Source organism: Triturus cristatus, chromosome 10 (assembly GCF_964204655.1).
Source record: "Triturus cristatus chromosome 10, aTriCri1.1, whole genome shotgun sequence".
Classification (NCBI taxonomy): Eukaryota; Metazoa; Chordata; class Amphibia; order Caudata; family Salamandridae; genus Triturus; species Triturus cristatus.
The window spans coordinates 201,144,420-201,161,763 of record NC_140593.1 but is presented as its reverse complement, the minus strand read 5'-3'; the positions used below and the strand labels follow the sequence as shown (position 1 = coordinate 201,161,763).

Sequence of the window (17,344 nt, the reverse complement as noted above, 5' to 3'; positions counted from 1 at the left end):
GAGATAGGGTTTCTGCCAATGTGGTGTTGCAGGGAATGCCAACCAGGCTACCTGATCAGGCTTGGATGTAGAATGAAAATGTGATATGAACAGCTTCTTCACTACAATATTACTGACCTGTCCTGAGCAACCAGAGCCATTCTGAATCCCCTCCTGTAATGCACATGACCATCCCACTTTGAGAGGACTTTGGGAGTCATCAAAGAAGCAAAAAATGGCAAGGTAAGCACTCCTCCTACCCGTAAATGGCTAAACCACTGACATTTGGTGTGGAAACCATTCAAAGAGTCACAAATGCCACAAAACTGACCAAACCTACCTAAAAACTGGCAAGAGAAGTGCACTGAAGCTACACATTACCTGCAATATATTCTCTAACAGAAAACACTTGTGAAATGGCCCCTTATAGATAGCCATTGTTTATCTAATAATATCCACACTCCGGGGCATCTTTGGAGGGGGATATACCATGGCTGATTCAGCACCTCAAATCCCAGACCCCTGTCACCACATTTGGCTGATGTACCCTGATGTACCCAAAACACTAAAGGACCCATGTGAAAGTTACAAGCAACCGAGGCACCAGACTGTGGGACACGGGTTAGAGCAAGAATACCTTGATCACATGTATGGTACAAATAATGGTTAAATTATTGGCAACCATATTTGACCATGTATAAACCATCAGTAATAATGGTTTGACAATGACTGTGATAATATTGTGGATGCCCACGCATGACTCTGAAATCAGGAATGAAATACCAAAACGCTGACATGATAAAAGGACAGCAATAGACAGCATCTTCAGCACATGTGTATTTGCCCGAGGCAAAGGGAAAGCAGAGATTTCTGTTTCTGCACCCATCATTTCTGGCTGCTCTACGCCCTGAGCCAACCACCCACCAGCTCAACATATTTTAGACACTAGGACCCCCATCACCTAAACGCCATAGCCTGTACCCTTTTACTTTGAGGCATAATTGGAGACAATTAGGGGTGTCAATGGAAGGAGGGTCAGCGTACGTCCTATGACACAGCCAGGAAAGACTTCTGGAGATACAGTCTGGGCAAGAGCAGTGAATGAACGGCTAGAAAGTTGTTGGGTGTTTGGAGCAAAGGGGCATTAAGCACAAGAGCCCACACTTTTTGAGGCCCCAGACGTTCTTAACAGATTTCTAAAGTAATACTTCCAGTGGGAATTTGTTTTTGCACAGCAAAATAACAATGTCCTAGACAGGCATGAAGACTTTTCATTCTGCACGGCGAGCACTGTGGAATATCTCTGCTCAGAACCATCATGTCTTAGATGCAGCTAGATAGTAAGAGTGATTGTCGCCCAGTTCTAGATAATTCGAGGGAACCATCATTGTGACCTGAGGACCCAATGGAAGATGGTCCTAGGCACTGTTTTCTATGGCAAATCAACCTTGCCCCATGTGAAGAATTTTTCCTATTCAGTGGTAAAGCAAACCCAGGCTATTTCCGCTGATCCTCAGTCGAAGAGAACTATGCGCTATTATTGGACAAAGCTTAGCTGCGGGCAAGGTTTTTATCTGGTATACCCTTGCTAAAGCGAGGAGATTCTGCAAGGGCTACTAATGGCACTGTCATAGTCACTCTGTTTAAAAGGGCAGCCATTTACCTATTCCTAAATTGTTATAAGTTCCCTTTGATAATATAGCTTTGTGTCTGCGGACCCCAGCACATTTGCACAGAGTATCGATAACAAGGACGGAAGGATATATTTTGCCACCACTCAAAAGCACCATGATGGACTGGTGCATGGGAGTAGAAAAAGCTGTTTCAAAATATTGTGGCTAACTCAGAAAATGGGAACAAATATGGGCCTCATGATGGGATGGTTGAGTGTTTTTTGAGGTGCAGGGTGTACCTGGCATGTACAATACTAGAAATGGGCACTATTAACGATAAGAGACTTGAAGGGTAGCATACTGTGTGGTGTGTTACACCACTGTTTGAATTGTTTTCACTATTTTCAATTGGGATGGATTGATTTTACAGTACAACTTCCTCATTTGCTGTTGTTTAACTATCACTAAATCTCCAATTTGCTATCTTTCTTCTTGTCTATTTGTTTCTTACCTGCATAATGTTTCCTCTTCTCCTTAGCCTGTGTACCATGAAATAAAAAGTTATCAGTGGTGTCATACTCACTATAATGGTGCATGTAGACAAGCGCTTCATGAAAAATAAAGCAGTCAGGATATTCAATCCTTGAAAAATATTCTTGACAAATAGTATGTAGTAACAGCATATATGTATGGCAGCTCCATTCCCTGTCCTTGCATAACTAGACCTGCACTGTTTTCGAAACATAAAATTGTACTATTCTTACATTCTACGGACATCACACTATGTCACTACTTATGTCAAGACATTTTACAGCTAACATGTTTACAGCCAACTAATATAGTATGTGATTTTATGTTCGGGTTGCTCCGAACAGCCAGCTGTATGGCACATTAATAATGTATAAAAGTACTTAAATATTAAATCAGTAACATTTGATAGGGAAGAGCTGTCATAACTGCATTCATAGCATGCACATGATCTGGGTAAAAAGAGCTGACTTTTTTTGTCAATTATTTTATTGGCATAAATTAAGTGCCAAAAAAGAAATATCAGCAAATTCAATGACATGCAAGTCTAGCATAAATCAATAGCAAGATACAAATCCTGCTTGCAATACCTGTACCAATACCAACAGTTGCTAAAATATAAGAAAGGAAGAAAAAAGATGGAGAGGTGTGAGTAAATAAGCCATGGATAGAGAGAAGAAAAGAAAAGAAAGGAAAAAGGACATGAGGGAAGATGAGACTAAACTACAAAGCAGGGTAGAGAGGGGAGGGAAATGATCATTCAGACGAAGCCCAAGTATAGTAATGCTGGGGGGGGGGATTGCAGTGACAATGACAAGACAGAATCAGGAGTCGTGGCGAATTGGGGGGGCATCCTACAGAAAGGGAGACCATGTGAGAGGAAATATATCTGCTTTGTCCATTAAGTTGTAAATTATCTTTTTATAGGAATCGATCTTGGACTTTTCTGTGAGCCATTCTTCATGCAATGCCAGTTGTGGAGAACGCCAATGTCATAGAGGGACATATCTTGGATAAAGTAAGGGCAGTGACGATCAGACAACAGGCATGGTGGGTCAGCTTGAAAAGGTCTGGTAAGTCATGGAGGATAATTAGGGGGTCTGGAAGGGGTGAGGGCAAATCCGTGGATTCCAGGAGCATAGACCCTACTGCTGTCCAGAAGGGATGAATGGCAGGACAATCCAGTAATATATCAACTATATCACAGGGAGAGTGATCGTATTACCAGCAGGTAGAGTGAGGGAGCAACCCTCCGACCTAAACCCTTGCCGGGATCCAGTCCCGAAGAATCTTAAATAGATTGAACTTCATCCGTACTTCCCAGACTCCCCATTCTAGGGCTTCCATGAGTTCTAACCAGCCCTCCTCATCATATTCCACCTACAGGCGAGCCTGCCAGGTCATCCTGAGGCTAGCCAATTGTGGCTAGGAGTAGAGGTGGCAAATCAGAAGATTGTAGAACCTGGACATCACAACTTTAAACTGATCCCAAGTGTTAAGGTAAGAGAACACCAGGTAACACGATATGGTCCAGTGTTCAGGACTCAGTTTGTTGGCAGTGACATAACTGTATATAGCGCCATTGTTGAGTATGCTGCAAGACAAATTTGTCCTGCAGCATCTCAAAGACCTTGAGTTCGCTGCCAGAAACCAGGTGCTTGAGGGTTAGAATCCCAGCTCTATGTCAGGGGACCCAGTAACGCATGCCCCCCCATGCAAATACCAGTATTGTTTTAGAGGTAAGCCTTGTCATGGAGATTTGCACCAACTGAAAATAGCTTGTAAGCCCGTATCCAGGTGGCGTACATGCCATTCAGCATAGAGTTGGGGGATTTGGTGGCTGGGCCAGGATGATAGAGGACCTGTAGTCGGAACGAGGCTTCTTGAAGTCTGAGTTTGATTGCAACCCATAACGGGGATCTTGGACCCGAGAGTGCAGGTACGTCATTTCAATCAATCAATCAATTAATCAATCAGTATTTGTATAGCGCTCATCACCCCGGGGAGTATCAGGCGCTGCATGGGGCTTATTCGAACAGCCAGGTCTTGAAGCGGCTCCTGAATTTGGCGAGGGAGATAGAGGTTCGGAGGTGGATGGGGAGGTCATTCCAGGCCTTGGCGGTGATGTGGGAGAAGGCGCGTCCTCAGGCTCTGGAGTGATGGATGCGGGGGATGGTGGCGAGGGCCAGAGAAAGGAGGCAGACTACATGTGTCAGGCGGTTGTTCAGGTATTGTGGTCTTGCGTTGTGGAGGGCTTTGTAGGTGTGCCTGAGCAGTTTGAAGTGGCATCTCTTCTTGACCGGGAGCCATTGAAGGCTACGGAAGTAGGAGTGATGTGGGATCATCTGGGCAGGTCTAGGATCACTCTTGATGCTGCGTTCTGGATAGTTTGGAGGCACTTAAAGAGGTGGGTGGTGGTTCCTGAGTAGACGTTGTTCCAATAGCCAAGTGGACTGGTGATGAGGGCTTGTGTAACAGTTCTTCTGGTGTCTGATGGGATTCATCTGAGGACTTTAGAGAGCATTCTGAGGGTATTGAAGCAGGTGGAGGCGACAGAGTTGACCTGTTGCCTCATGGAGAGCTTGCTGTCGAAGATGATACTGAGGTAGCAGGCGTGGATGGTGGGGGTGGAGCTGGTCCAAGGACAGAGGGGCACCAGTAGTTGTCCCACGGTGAGGGAGATCTTCTGAAGAAGAGAACATTGGTTTGTCGGAGTTGAGTTTGAGGCAGTAGCCTGTCATCCAGTCGGCGACATCAGTCATGGCATTCTTGAAGTTTTCTCTAGTGGTGTCTGTGTATCTGGTAAGCAAGTGTATCAGCTGCGTGTTGTCTGTGTAGGCGATGATGTTGAGACCATGGCTGTGGGCAATGGGTGCCAGTGGCGTCATGTAGACGTTGAACACTGTGGGGCTAAGTGAGGAGTCCTGGGGTACACCGCAGATGATGCTCATGGGGACAGAGCTGTGTGGCATGAGGCAGATTCTCTGAGTGCATCTGGTGAGAAAAGAGGATAGCTTGAGGGCATTGCCGTGGATGGTGATGCAATGAAGTCTTTGGATGAGAAGGTGAGGGAGACTGTGTTGAAGGCCGCTGACAGGTCGAGGAGGATCAGGGCTGCTGACTCACCATGGTGAAGGATGGCTCTGACGTTGTCTGTGGTGGCTATAAGGGCAGTTTCAGTGTAGTGGTTTGAGAGGAACCCGGATTGGGAGGGGTCGAGCAGGTGGTTGGATTCCAGGTAGCCTGTGAGTGGATGATTGACAGCTTTCTCCAGAACCTTGGCCGGGAAGGGATTGAGCGAGATGGGGCTGTAGTTCTTGAGGTCTGATGGGTACGCTGTGGGTTTCTTCAGAGGTCGCTTGACTTCTGCATGCTTCCATAATTCTAGGAAGGTGGCGGATCTGAGCACTAAGTTGATGATGCCAGTGAGCAGGGTACAATTTCTTTGTGTCTGAGGTTGAAGGCATGGAGTGGGCAGGGGTCAGTTTGTGCTCTATAATGGATGGAGGACATGATGGATGTTGTGGTTTCGGTGCAGAGAGGTGTCCACTTAGTTAGGAGATAGAGCAGGAGGATGGTGGGAAGAGAGGGGAGGTCAGAGTGGGGTGGTTGGGGTTCAAAGTTCTTGTAGATGTTGGCAATCTTGGTGTGGAAGAAGTTGGCGAGTGAGTTGCACAGGGACTGGGAGGGCTAGATGGTGTTTTTGACGGTTTCCAGGGAGAATTCTCTGAGGATGTGGAATAGTTCTTTGGTGCGGTTGGTGGACTGGAGGGGGGTGGCGAGTGCTCCTTTCTTTGCTTCTCTAATGGCGTAGTGGGGTTTTTCTGCTTTGAGTTTGGGGTGAAACATTTGGAGTGCTTGTTGGTTCTTTTGTTGCTGAGGGTTTTGATGCATTTGGGCATTTGTGCCAATTGTAAGGCTAGACAATAATGATCCACAGATCCTCCTTCTGATCTATGGGTGATAAGCTTCCGGGTTGCCGAGTGTGGTCTTGCTGAACACCAGATGAAGTCTTAATAGACTTGTCTATCTGATAGAGGGTCGAGAGGGGTGTTAGTTGGGGAGGCATGCCCAACACATACATATTTAGGGGGAAGGTAACCCTTTCACTGTTTGAGTCTGTCCCTAGAGAGAGAGATTCAGGTGAGACCATTTCCTGAAGTCCATTCGCATTTGCTCCATAAGTGAGTCCTGGTTATCTGCCACAATGCGCTCCAGGCCTCTGTTAACTAGGATGCCCAAGAATGGCTAACCGGTGAGGGTAGCACATGTGGTGATTCACGATAAAGGCGAGACCTCACCCTTTCCCCAGTTCACCTTGTAGCTGAATATTATCACAAAAGCCTCAATGATCTCTAATACCATGGAAATGGAGGAAGGTAAGGCTGATAGGGTGAGTAAAATGTCATATGCATATAAATACAATGTTGAGAGACCTCCGGGCATCGGGATACCTATGATCTGGTGTAATTGACGTAGGGACACCGCTAAAGGCTCCACTGCAAGGAGAAATAGCAGGGGGAGAGTGGGCAACCCTGTCGGGTACCCCTGTGGACTGGGAAGGAATCAGAAAGAAATCCCCTACAATTGACCTGTGGTGAGGGGGAATTGCAGAGCCACCTCACTCTGGAGATGAAGTCGTCATCAAGTCCAAATTTCTAAAGTACGGCAAACAGTCAAAGGCCTTCTCAACGCCCATCGACAGCGTCAAGGCCTCCTCCAAAAGACCATTTGCTAGCCACACCGCATGAGCTAACGTGCAAAGATAATCACAGGATGAGCGAACTGGGACAAAACTTACATGTGAATGGTAAATACGAGAAGGGAGGACCTGCTTGTGCATATGGGGCAATAACTGCTGGGAAGAAGGGGGTATTTTCCTGATTTGGGAAGGACTTAAATCAGCACCCACTTGGAAACTAAACCCAAGGAGCTCAAGCGTTCAGCCTCAGAGAAGGCATCATGGAGATGATCCACCACCTCAGATTTGGTCCATTTTTTAAACACTGCCAGGAAGCCGTCTTCGCCCAGGTTTAATGATAGGGTAGATCAGAGATGGCCTGCTCAATCTCCTCTTTAGTGATTGTGCCCTGAAGCAGTTGCCTCTATTACTCCGAGAGGCACGGTGAGTGAATACCATCCAAAAAGGCGTTAATCTGCGCTGATCCCTGGATAATTTCCGGTGAGTAAAGGGCCCTATAGTAGGATGCGAACGTGTCTGCAATTTCCTGTGGCTTAGTGACTAACACCCCTGAGTCAGTGATGATGGCAGGAATGGCCATGCCCACCTCCCTCTGCCTGAGCTGCGCCACCAGTAGCCACCCCGCCTTCTCTCCCTGTTCGGAGTGCCAGTATTTCAACGTCCATAACGCATACTCGGCTTTGGAGGTAGAAAGAGCATTGAGGTCCATACGCACCTTCTCAAGGTTGTTCCTGCCAATAGCAGAAGGGGGAGCTGTGTAAGCTTGTGTTAGGCAGACTATAACCACCTCCAGAGCCTTTTGATGCTCCTACCTCTGTCTATTGGACAGGGCTGTGTCCCTCATCAGCTGCCCCTCGATGGTCACCTTCACCCCAGCCATAATGTCAAAGCAGAGTCAACCGAGCCATCATTGTTCTCCAGGTAGGTATACATGTGGGTTTTAAGCTGGTTCTTACCTACTGGGTGGTTGTAGTGGGACAGATTAAGACAACGGGGCTTACGAATTGGCCATGACAGGCCTATATCAACCTGTGGGGCAATAGAGGAGTGGTCCCAGAGTGCTCTTTCTAGTACTGAAGGCTCACAAAGAAGGGGAAGCAATGGATGTGACATCAAAAAAAATCCAGCTGTGTTTGTTTGCCTTGAACCGGGGACAAGTATGTGCTTTACCAGTCTATTGGATGTAAGAGATGCCATGCGTCATTAAGGCCATGATCAGCCCCAAGATCTCCTAAGAGGGCTCTGTCTGCAATACTGGATACATCCATCTAAGACCACATCCCAGGCCAGATTCCAATACACACCTATAAGGATGATCGCAATATCTATTCCCGTCAATACTTGGGTGAGTTGAAGAATGAAGGCGCATACACTCAACCTATGCATAATACCTTTCCATTGATCTTTAGTTGACGAATAGATAGCGACCCTCCGGATCAACACAGGTTTTAAGCCCAACATGGGTCAGTATTTCCAAATCAAAATGGATACACCATGTTTCGGGGGCGCCGAAATTTCACATTTAAATACGTACCTACTGTATACCCATTTAATCCCCGCTGGAATTTCCGCTTTTGACTACTCCGTTTTGGGGTTTTTACTCACTACCTGAGTCTCACTCACAGTAAATTCACAATAAATGAACAGAGAGTGGTAACTGCCAGTGTTCACCTTTTAAGATAAGGTTATTGCTGCATAACTAAGGCAAACGCTCTAGGCTGGTTACACGTGAGCACATGAGCACACAATGTGTGCCAATATGAGTGGGCTGTGCATGTGAATCTACAGTTTTGCACAGCCTGGTATCTGCGTGCAGGTAGCATGGTGCAGAAGGGACCCTTCAAGGACAGATTCCAGGTCGTTCTCCTTACCACAGGGCCAAGGTAATTATTCTGCTGGCTATCAGGATGATCAAATGCCTCCACACATAAGAGAGCCAGAAACAGTGCTTGACCCAGTTCCACTAAATGGAAGCGGTGAGGAGGAAATCTGCATCTGTTAATCAGGTTGTCACGCTGCATCTGGGCTGTCCCAGAAACAAAGGAAGAGGGCCAGACCTCTGCAGCCAAACACACAAGGGGCTCCTCTTTGAGGATTTAGTGGTAAGGGATCAAGCAGCTATGTTAGTTGTGGCATAGCTGAGTCCTTTAGGCAAGCTCTTTCCGTAGACAACTTGAAGTTGCCATGTTAGTATGTTTCAGAATGCCGGACAGAAGGGTTGAGATGATGATTTGGCACCCAAGGATTGTCCAGGGGTACCTGGCTAATGGAACTTTCCACCTTCACTTGAAAACTCCTGCATAAGGGAGAGCCTGATGAGAAGACACTGTATCTTGGTGCGACAATGATGAAAGAATGCCCAGCTGGAAGAAGCGACCCGATCCCACTGCAGGGATAGACTGAAGGACTTTAACTCCAGCTGACCCCAAGGACTAGGATCTGTCTCTCCAGGGCCAGTCACTCTTGCCCCTTTAAGGCCCCTTAGGAATATTTGGGGATATGGACCTGCTGGGGGACTTTCCTGGAGAGGTCCTTGATTTCACTGACACACAAGTGCCCTTCAAGAAGCCAGGAGGTTGTGGGGCCTTCAGAGTGTGCCAGGGAGGTGTTCTTCTGGCTTGCGCTCAAGGGGCTGTGAAAGACACCCCCCCCCCCCCTCCAAGCAGGAGAGAGAACCAGGAGCCCAGACAAAGAAAAGGTCTGACAAGGGAGCAGTAAACCCAGGCTCCCTAACAAAAAAGCACCAACAGCAGGGATACTGTTAATCTATTATTTATACCACTGGGTGAAGGAGTGCTCCATAAGCCCCAGAAAGGGCCCACTAAATTTCAATACTGGCCCTGTGGTGACCCAAGATGGGCAGGGGCACCAGAAACATAGTTGTTGGATTGTTTGGGAGGATAAGGAAGAGCATGAGCCTCCCCACAATGTTTCATAATAAGTCATCTCACATCTCAAAGGGGACTGATTCCCTGACCCGGAAAGAGACTGTGCTTGATTTCAAAGCACTCCTAGAGCCTGTGCTATTGTTCCAAGATGCATGGGAAATATTGAGCTGAGAATGGGAATTACTTCTTTAGGTTGCTCCCCCGTTGGAAGGAACTTGCTAGGCTGATCAAGGTTTCCTAAATGTGCGTGCAACCAGGGATATCAGATTGGAGTTCGCAGGAACTTACCCTGACAAAATTAATACCTATACTGGTAATTTCAGCAATCTACCAATACCCTCAATGTTTCAGCTGGAATCTTAACCTCATTGATCTTATTTTCATTCCTTATAAAAGATCGGAAAAGGGAAACTGCTTGATTTTCACAGATGGTAAAATAACTCACAATATATAATATGAAAGTAATTTTTTTCAAAAATAACTAAAGGCAGATATTTGAATTATTATCAGGCAAAATTTAGAACTTTGTTTCATCGCTTTGGAAAAGAGTTGCATAAATAAATGGGGGCAGGAGATTGCATCTAAGAGACACATTTGTAATTCATGGGCCTATGCAGAACTTTATAGCGGGCACGTTGGAAGCATGACATCAATTAATTAATGTCAAGTTAGTACCTCCCAAAAAACATTTGCTTACAAGAATCTTTCTCTATTGCAGAATAAAAACATGCTTTGGCTTATAACTGAAAGTGTCACTTCGGAAGGGGCATATTTACAAACAATTGGCACAGGGAAGCGCCACAAGTCTTTTTGCTGCGCTGCCAAACGCCAATTTGAAAGGGCAAGACTGCACCATATTTATGAGACACATGCATTCCTGTCCTTTCAGCCAGCACCCATGCACAATTTGGTGCAAGGGTGTCTGCATTGTTGGCAGGATTGTTTTTGTACAGGAAGGGGCACCTTCCTGCACAAAAACAATCCCAAAAAGTGTTTTCCTCATTCTAATGCAGCACACAAGGAAAGAGGCAATAACAAGGAGAAATGATAACATATCTCCTTGTTATGGCTGCTCTGGGGAGGCGTATGGTTTTGGCACTGCCCCATGTCTACGTGATTTTATAAATCTGGAGCCGCATCAAAACCCATGGGTGTTGCGTGGGAACACCCTCCGCAGAGCCCATGGACCGCCTCCGTGATGCAGAGTAAGGCAACACAGCGCTTTGCATTGCCTTGCTTTACTCCATATCTATGAGTCCATGCAAGCCACGTGCTTTGGATTTACACCGCCTCATAGATATGATTGAGAGGCCTGCGCTACGGGCGAGTCAAAAAAAGTGACACTCCGTGGTGCAGGCCTCTTGTAAATAAGCCCCTCAGTATGTCATTTTACATGGACTCTGTCACTTATCCAAGCACTCTCCATCGATTCAATCTGAGATTCTGCATAAAAAAGGAGTCTCTGTGGGAATTAATACAAAGTAAAACAATGCACCCTTAAATGACTAACATATGCTTTTCACGTTTATCCCACAGGTGAGGCGTACTGCCTTGGTTGTAATATTTTCAGTTGAACCTGTTCAACTTCTGCCCAATCTAATGCTGTTGTCATAGTGACGAACGAGCGGGTTAATAACAGTGGCGGCTCCTTCATAGGGGCGTTTGGGTGTCGCCCCCCGCTTTCTCGCAGTGCGAGAAGGCAGAAACATAAAATGGTAAAAACTACCATTTTATGTTTCTGATTCTCGCACTGCGAGAAAGCAGAAGTGCCTGGTTGGGGATGGAAGGGTGGGCGGTCGTGCTTGAGGGCAGGGGGGGAGTGGCTTACCCACTGTTGTGGGTACTGACTGTTTGGTCGGTCCCTGGAGCCGACCAAACAGCCAGTACCCACAACACTGGGTAAGCCACTCCCCCCCTGCCCTCCAGCGCGACTGCCCACTCTCCCTTGTTCTCTATGCGGGAGAAAATGGCGCGGCTGGGGCGCTCTCCCCAGCGCCTCAGCAGCGTCGGGATTGGCGGAGGCAGAGGGAGGGAGGCTTCCTTTCCTGATGACGAGGTCAGACTCACGAGGAGAGCTGCAGGAATTTTCCGTAGGACGGTTGGAGTCGGACCCGGACCCATCCATAAGCTGAGTAAGTACTTTTTAAAAGTTTTTTATTTGATAATTCATTGTATTTAATTAAACCCCTCCCGCTTCCCACCATTCCCCCGCGACAACCCCATTTCCATTCCCCCCACCCGCAATTCCGGCCGTGACAGGGTGTCCGCAGTCTTTTTTCCCATGGCTGGAAAAACGGCAGGAAATCAAAACCCCCAATACCTAAACGAAATATTGAGTGTGTTTTTTTTAAAGTTTTTATCACGCCTCTGATCTCCTTAAATAAACTCGCATTTCTCTGGGAATTCTGTAATTCGAATCTTCGATCACTTCACCTTTGGACCGCAATTGAATTAGCCACTTACTTAAAAACCCTTTGTCCCAGCCTGGGAGGTTGTGTGTGTGTGTGGGGGGGGTGGGGGAGGCTGCAGGGAGGGGGTGCAGCAGATCGGCCAGGCTTTGGCCCCAGAGGTAATCCTGGCATTTGGTGTGTTTGCTAGTGTACACAGCCTTGCATGCCCTGGGGAGGGGTGTGTGATCTGGCCCTTAGAGCAGTTAAGTTACACGATTTAATTCGTTATATGAGTCCTAAATAACGATAAATAGGTTTAAGCGTGCTCTAAAGACTTTAAAAGCATATTAAGTTGGTAATGTATGGTAATTCATGCGCCCGGCCCAGCAGAGCCATAAAGTGCGTGTAAATGATCTCAGAGGCCGGGGCCGAGCCGTGCCGGGGCATAAAGCAGCTGGTTACTGAGTGCTAGACATGGAAGAAAGACTCCTGCTGCTCCGGAGACTGGGTGCTGCACCAGAGAAGAGGGGCCCATTCACAGTAGGGGAGGGAAGGGGGGGGGGCGACCAGGAGAGGGAGACCTACTCCGGGGTAGGGGATGCTGCACTAGCGAGAGGGGCCCGTTCATGGGGGAGACCTGGAGAGGGAGAGCTGCACTAGAGAAAGGGAGGCCTGCACGAGAGCGAGAGACTGCCGCGTGCTGCTGAGGGACATCTGCATTCAGAGATTGAAACACGTTCACTAGCGAGATAGACACCAGCATGGACCAAGGGCACAGTGAGAGTTGGCACATTCTCCAGGGGCAGGGCTAACTGCGCTGGAGGGAGGGAGGCCTGGGCCGGGAGTAGGGGCCGCTGTACCCAAGACAGTGACATATTCACCAGTAATGTTGAAAAGGACCATAAAAACAGCATTTTCGGTACCTTGTTTGGAAAGAGGTCAGACAAGGTCGCTGTGAAGGTGCCGAGTAGCTGAGAAGGGGGTGGGAGTAGATTTGGTGCAAGGGGAAGCAGCACACCTAAAGAAAGGCAAACATTTGAATTGTGCTTGTCTCAACAAGAGTCTGACGGGCTTCTCTTGCAGAAACTCTCCCCTGGTACGAGATAAAACATAGCAGAATATTCTTAGCACAGGGATTACTTTCAAAGGAAGGGACACGTACATTGGTTCTGCAAAAAGATGTTCTTACAAGACGTATGTCATCTATATTGTATAGGCGGGAAAGAAGCAGCCATTCCATCCGCACACAAGGGATTAGGGTGACCAACTGGCATTGGTGCAAATTCAGGACGGTGAGTGTAAAAATTCAGGACAAAGGGCCAAAATTCAGGACACAAATTCAGGACAGGAGATCAAAATTCAGGACAAAACTTCAGGACAATAGGTACGTTTTACAGACACATCAGAGGAGGTTGCGCAATAGTATATAAGTAAGCCCAGACATATCCATACATATTCAACCATTTGCAAGCCTATCCATCATGTATCCTTCCATCTATCATTTCACTCATCCATCCCTTCATCCATCCTTTCACTCATCCATCCATCCACCCTTTCACCCTATCCATCTGTACACTCATCCATCCACTCTTCTACCCATCCATTCATTCACTCATCCATCCAGCCATTTACCCTTTCACCCATCCACCCTTTCAGTCATCCATCCATCCTCCCTTTCTCTCTTCATCGACCCTTTCACTTAGCCATCCTTCCTTCCATCCATCCACCCACCCATCTACTCATCCACTCATGAATCCATCCAGTGACCATATCACTCATCCATCCTTTCTCTCATCAATTTATCCTTTCACTCCTTCACTCATCTATTCATCCTTTTGTCCACCTACACTCCCTTTCACTCACTCATCCATCATTACATCCACCCTTTCACTCATCAGTCCATCCATTCACCCTTTCACTTATCAATCCATCAATCCATCCATCATTTCACTCATCCATCCACCCACTCACTCATCATCCACCATTTCACTCATCCATCCTTTCACTCATCCATCCACCCTTTTACCCATCCAGCTACCCTTCGACCCATACATCCGGCTATTTACCTTTTCTCTCATCCATCCTTCCACTCACTCATCAATCCATCCATCCTCTCTCATTATCCATCTATTCAAACTTTCATTCATCCATTCACCCTTTCACTAATTCATCCAGCCATCCAGCCACCCCTTCACTTACTCTCTCGCTCACCTTTTCATAATAATTTTGAGCTGAGCCTTTTTGAGAAGACGCCCATCAAGAACTTCACCCTCGCTGCAGGAGCCATTCCATGACTGGAACAGAAGCCACCCAGGGCGGAGACAGGATCCACCACAGGGGGGGGACATGGAGCCATCACAGGTGGGGGGGGTGGCGACAGGAGCCACCGCATGGGGGAACAGGAGCCATGGGGGGGGGGAGGCAGGAGCCATCACAGGAGGGGGAACAGGATCCACCAGGGTGGGCACAGGGGTGGGCATGCAGTACTCTAGTATCATCTTGGTCTCTTCCAGGGTGGGGTAGGGCTCCTCACCCCCTCCTGGACAAGACAACGAGACAAGAAGACAGGCTCTCTTTCCAAAATGTTTGTTTTGCCACCCACCCCCCCCCCTCACTGTGATGTACAGTACTTAAAGGAGATACTCCAAGATAACTGATTGTCCTCCATACTTTGTTAATCAGTGTGGGTGTGATTGTGCCATTTCTTTATTTTATTACATTATAGACTGCATGTTTGCAGAACCGAGGTTTGCTTACAATTTAGTGACAGTAATTAAGCTCTGTGAAGAGATCCACGTGCTGCCTGGTGTAATCAGGGCCGGTTCTAGGGTGTTTGGGGCCCTGGGCAGAAAGGGAATGTATGAGGCGCCTCTAAATTGTAGAGACATGACGCATTCAGGGCTGTTTGCATCTGAATAGATGCCCCTGCTCCTGAAGCTGCAGCCCCTCCCTCACCTTCAAACACCTCTTAACAGCTCATCAAGAGCGAAAGGTGTGAGGGTTGCCATCCCGCTGTGCCTCTCCAATGCTGCTGGGTATCTGAGCTTTGGTGCTGCATCGGAGTCTGTTACACCCGACCTCAGCAGCATCGGAGTCAAGCAGGGAGGTGGTTGGAAGCTGTGCCGGCTTTAGGGTGGTGCGACCGCTGCCCGGTTAAAATTACGGACAAATGGCGTCCGTTAAACAATCCTTCACGGACAACGGACAGACGTCCGAAATTACGGACTGTCCGTGAAATTTACGGACGGTTGGTCACCCTACAAGGGATCATGCGGGCATCCTGAAAGCAAAACATGATTGTTTAAGTGGAATAACACGATGTGCATGTAGCTGGAATTAAAGATGTGCACTTTTTTAACAAAGAATGTCACTTTAAAATTGCCCATAATACCTGCTCATTACGTAAGCAGCTACCTATGTTATTATCCTATGAAATCTCTTTATTGATGTGATGTCACAACTACTCTTTCACAATTGCTTTATCAATTTCTTGCTTTCTCAAATTTACTTGGAATGCACCATATGCCCACTCTTTTATTTTAAAAAAACTCTTATGATGGTCGGGGGTGCTCGCTACGCTTGCTCGCCACCGGGCAACCATACAGAGGTTTTACGCCTCACAACTTTCAAATGTCACCAGCCGCCACTGGTTAATAATTGGAAACAGAAATTGACTTAAGTTTTGCATACGTTGTGACGTACCTTATCTACATAATCAGGAACTTCCTCAATTGTTTTGAATGACGTCTCATTGGGCCGCAGCACGTAGAACATCATGCGGGCGCCCTGGGAGAAGGACAGCTCACTTCCGCCTGCGTAGTGGTCCATGATTGTCCAGAGGAGGAAGGGGCAGTCTGTGGCTGCAGACAGAGCGCACAGCGAGGGCACGCTCTGTGCTTCTCAGTGACCAGGTCAATGCCAGTCTCAGTGCCGGTCCATCTGCTGCCTCCACTCCAGCTGTCATCCAAACGTGATCTGGCGCTGAGAGAGAGAGACACGGTTGATTCACCGGGGCAAAGTTCAATTTGAGAATGAGGCACAGCAAAAAAGTGCAGAGCACACCCATCGTTATGAAGATAAGATAGCAACGCGTGCAAAGCAGCCTTAGGTAACTTGTGAGCTACAGATATCACTGGCGCGCTTTCGGATTGGATTGACTTGCTTCTCTGATGTAAAGTTTAACAGTTGCGAAAAAAATGAAATAACATTTAAGTTAATTGATCTGAAATGATTTAAAGTGAACCCTCCCAGGCATTGCATCTGAGGGAGTAAACTAAAACTTTGGGCTTGGGGATCTGTCACGACTTCCGGCTCATTGACACCTTTGACCTATTGCTGCCATCTTTCAGAGTCATGGGATCCGATCGGGTAACAAACGCACAATTACAAGATGAACTCAGATGTTTTCTATATTTACTGTAAAACTTTCATCAGCATCTACTGCGGGATTACGCCTATAAATCGATGTTCGTGTATCTGTTGCTGTTCAATTATCGCTCAGTCAGTGAATGCCATGCTCTGCCAGATTAGCCCCAGCCTAGCAGGACCCAATGGCCAAATTTCGGGGGGGAGGGGGGGGGGGCTTAGAAATGTTTCGCGGGGGGCTGAATCTTTTAAGCCATAGGCAGAGTGGAGCTGCAGGGGCTCCTAGAAGGGGTGAAACAACAGCGAGGCCTCATTAACAAGCAAATGGTCTTCTAAAGACCTGTGAAGTGCTCGGGTGCGGCTGTGTGCGCGCCGGGAAGCTGTCTCATCCCGGGCTGTCACACACGACGGGTGGGGGAGGGCTGAAGCCCTGTGAGTCCAATGGGTGTTGCGCGCCTGGAACCCATTGATTGAGGTGCGGATCCAACCCTCTGGTGTGACATCAGCCAGTTCATAAAGAAGATGTCCAGGGATGCTTGAGGTCCAGGTGCTGCCAACGTCCCTCCTCTCACAGAATAAGGAATCTACAGTAGTGTGTGATGCAGCACCTATGGCTCGCATTTTTCTTAGTTTGTATTTATTATTTTAATGAAAACGTATGATCCGAGTTTACTCCTCTCTCTTGACATTCAAGGATAGTTGGTGACCGGACTATGTTAACCACCTTATCTCCCTTGCTGTATTTTTTTTATTTGTTTTGCTTTCTTACTGCCTGCCTTCTATGTAATGCAATTTCCGTCTGTTTTTCTTTACAGTATGTATGTAAAGCGCTCTGATACCTACGGGTCAAGCTAGCGCTATATACAATTTTTAAAATAA

General features: G+C 47.3%; 1 protein-coding gene across 4 annotated transcripts in view; it reads right to left on the bottom strand.

Moving 5' to 3' along the window:
- Window positions 1–17,344, bottom strand: part of AGMO (alkylglycerol monooxygenase) — an 890,221-nt gene that overhangs the window by 851,572 nt on the left and 21,305 nt on the right. For all 4 annotated transcript variants that reach the window (XM_085630810.1, XM_085630809.1, XM_085630808.1 and 1 more), the window contains exon 2: window positions 15,803–16,081. In XM_085630810.1, the coding sequence (XP_085486936.1) occupies window positions 15,803–15,928 (126 nt within the window). In that variant the 5' untranslated portion in view covers window positions 15,929–16,081. The remainder of the gene's footprint in view (window positions 1–15,802; window positions 16,082–17,344) is intronic.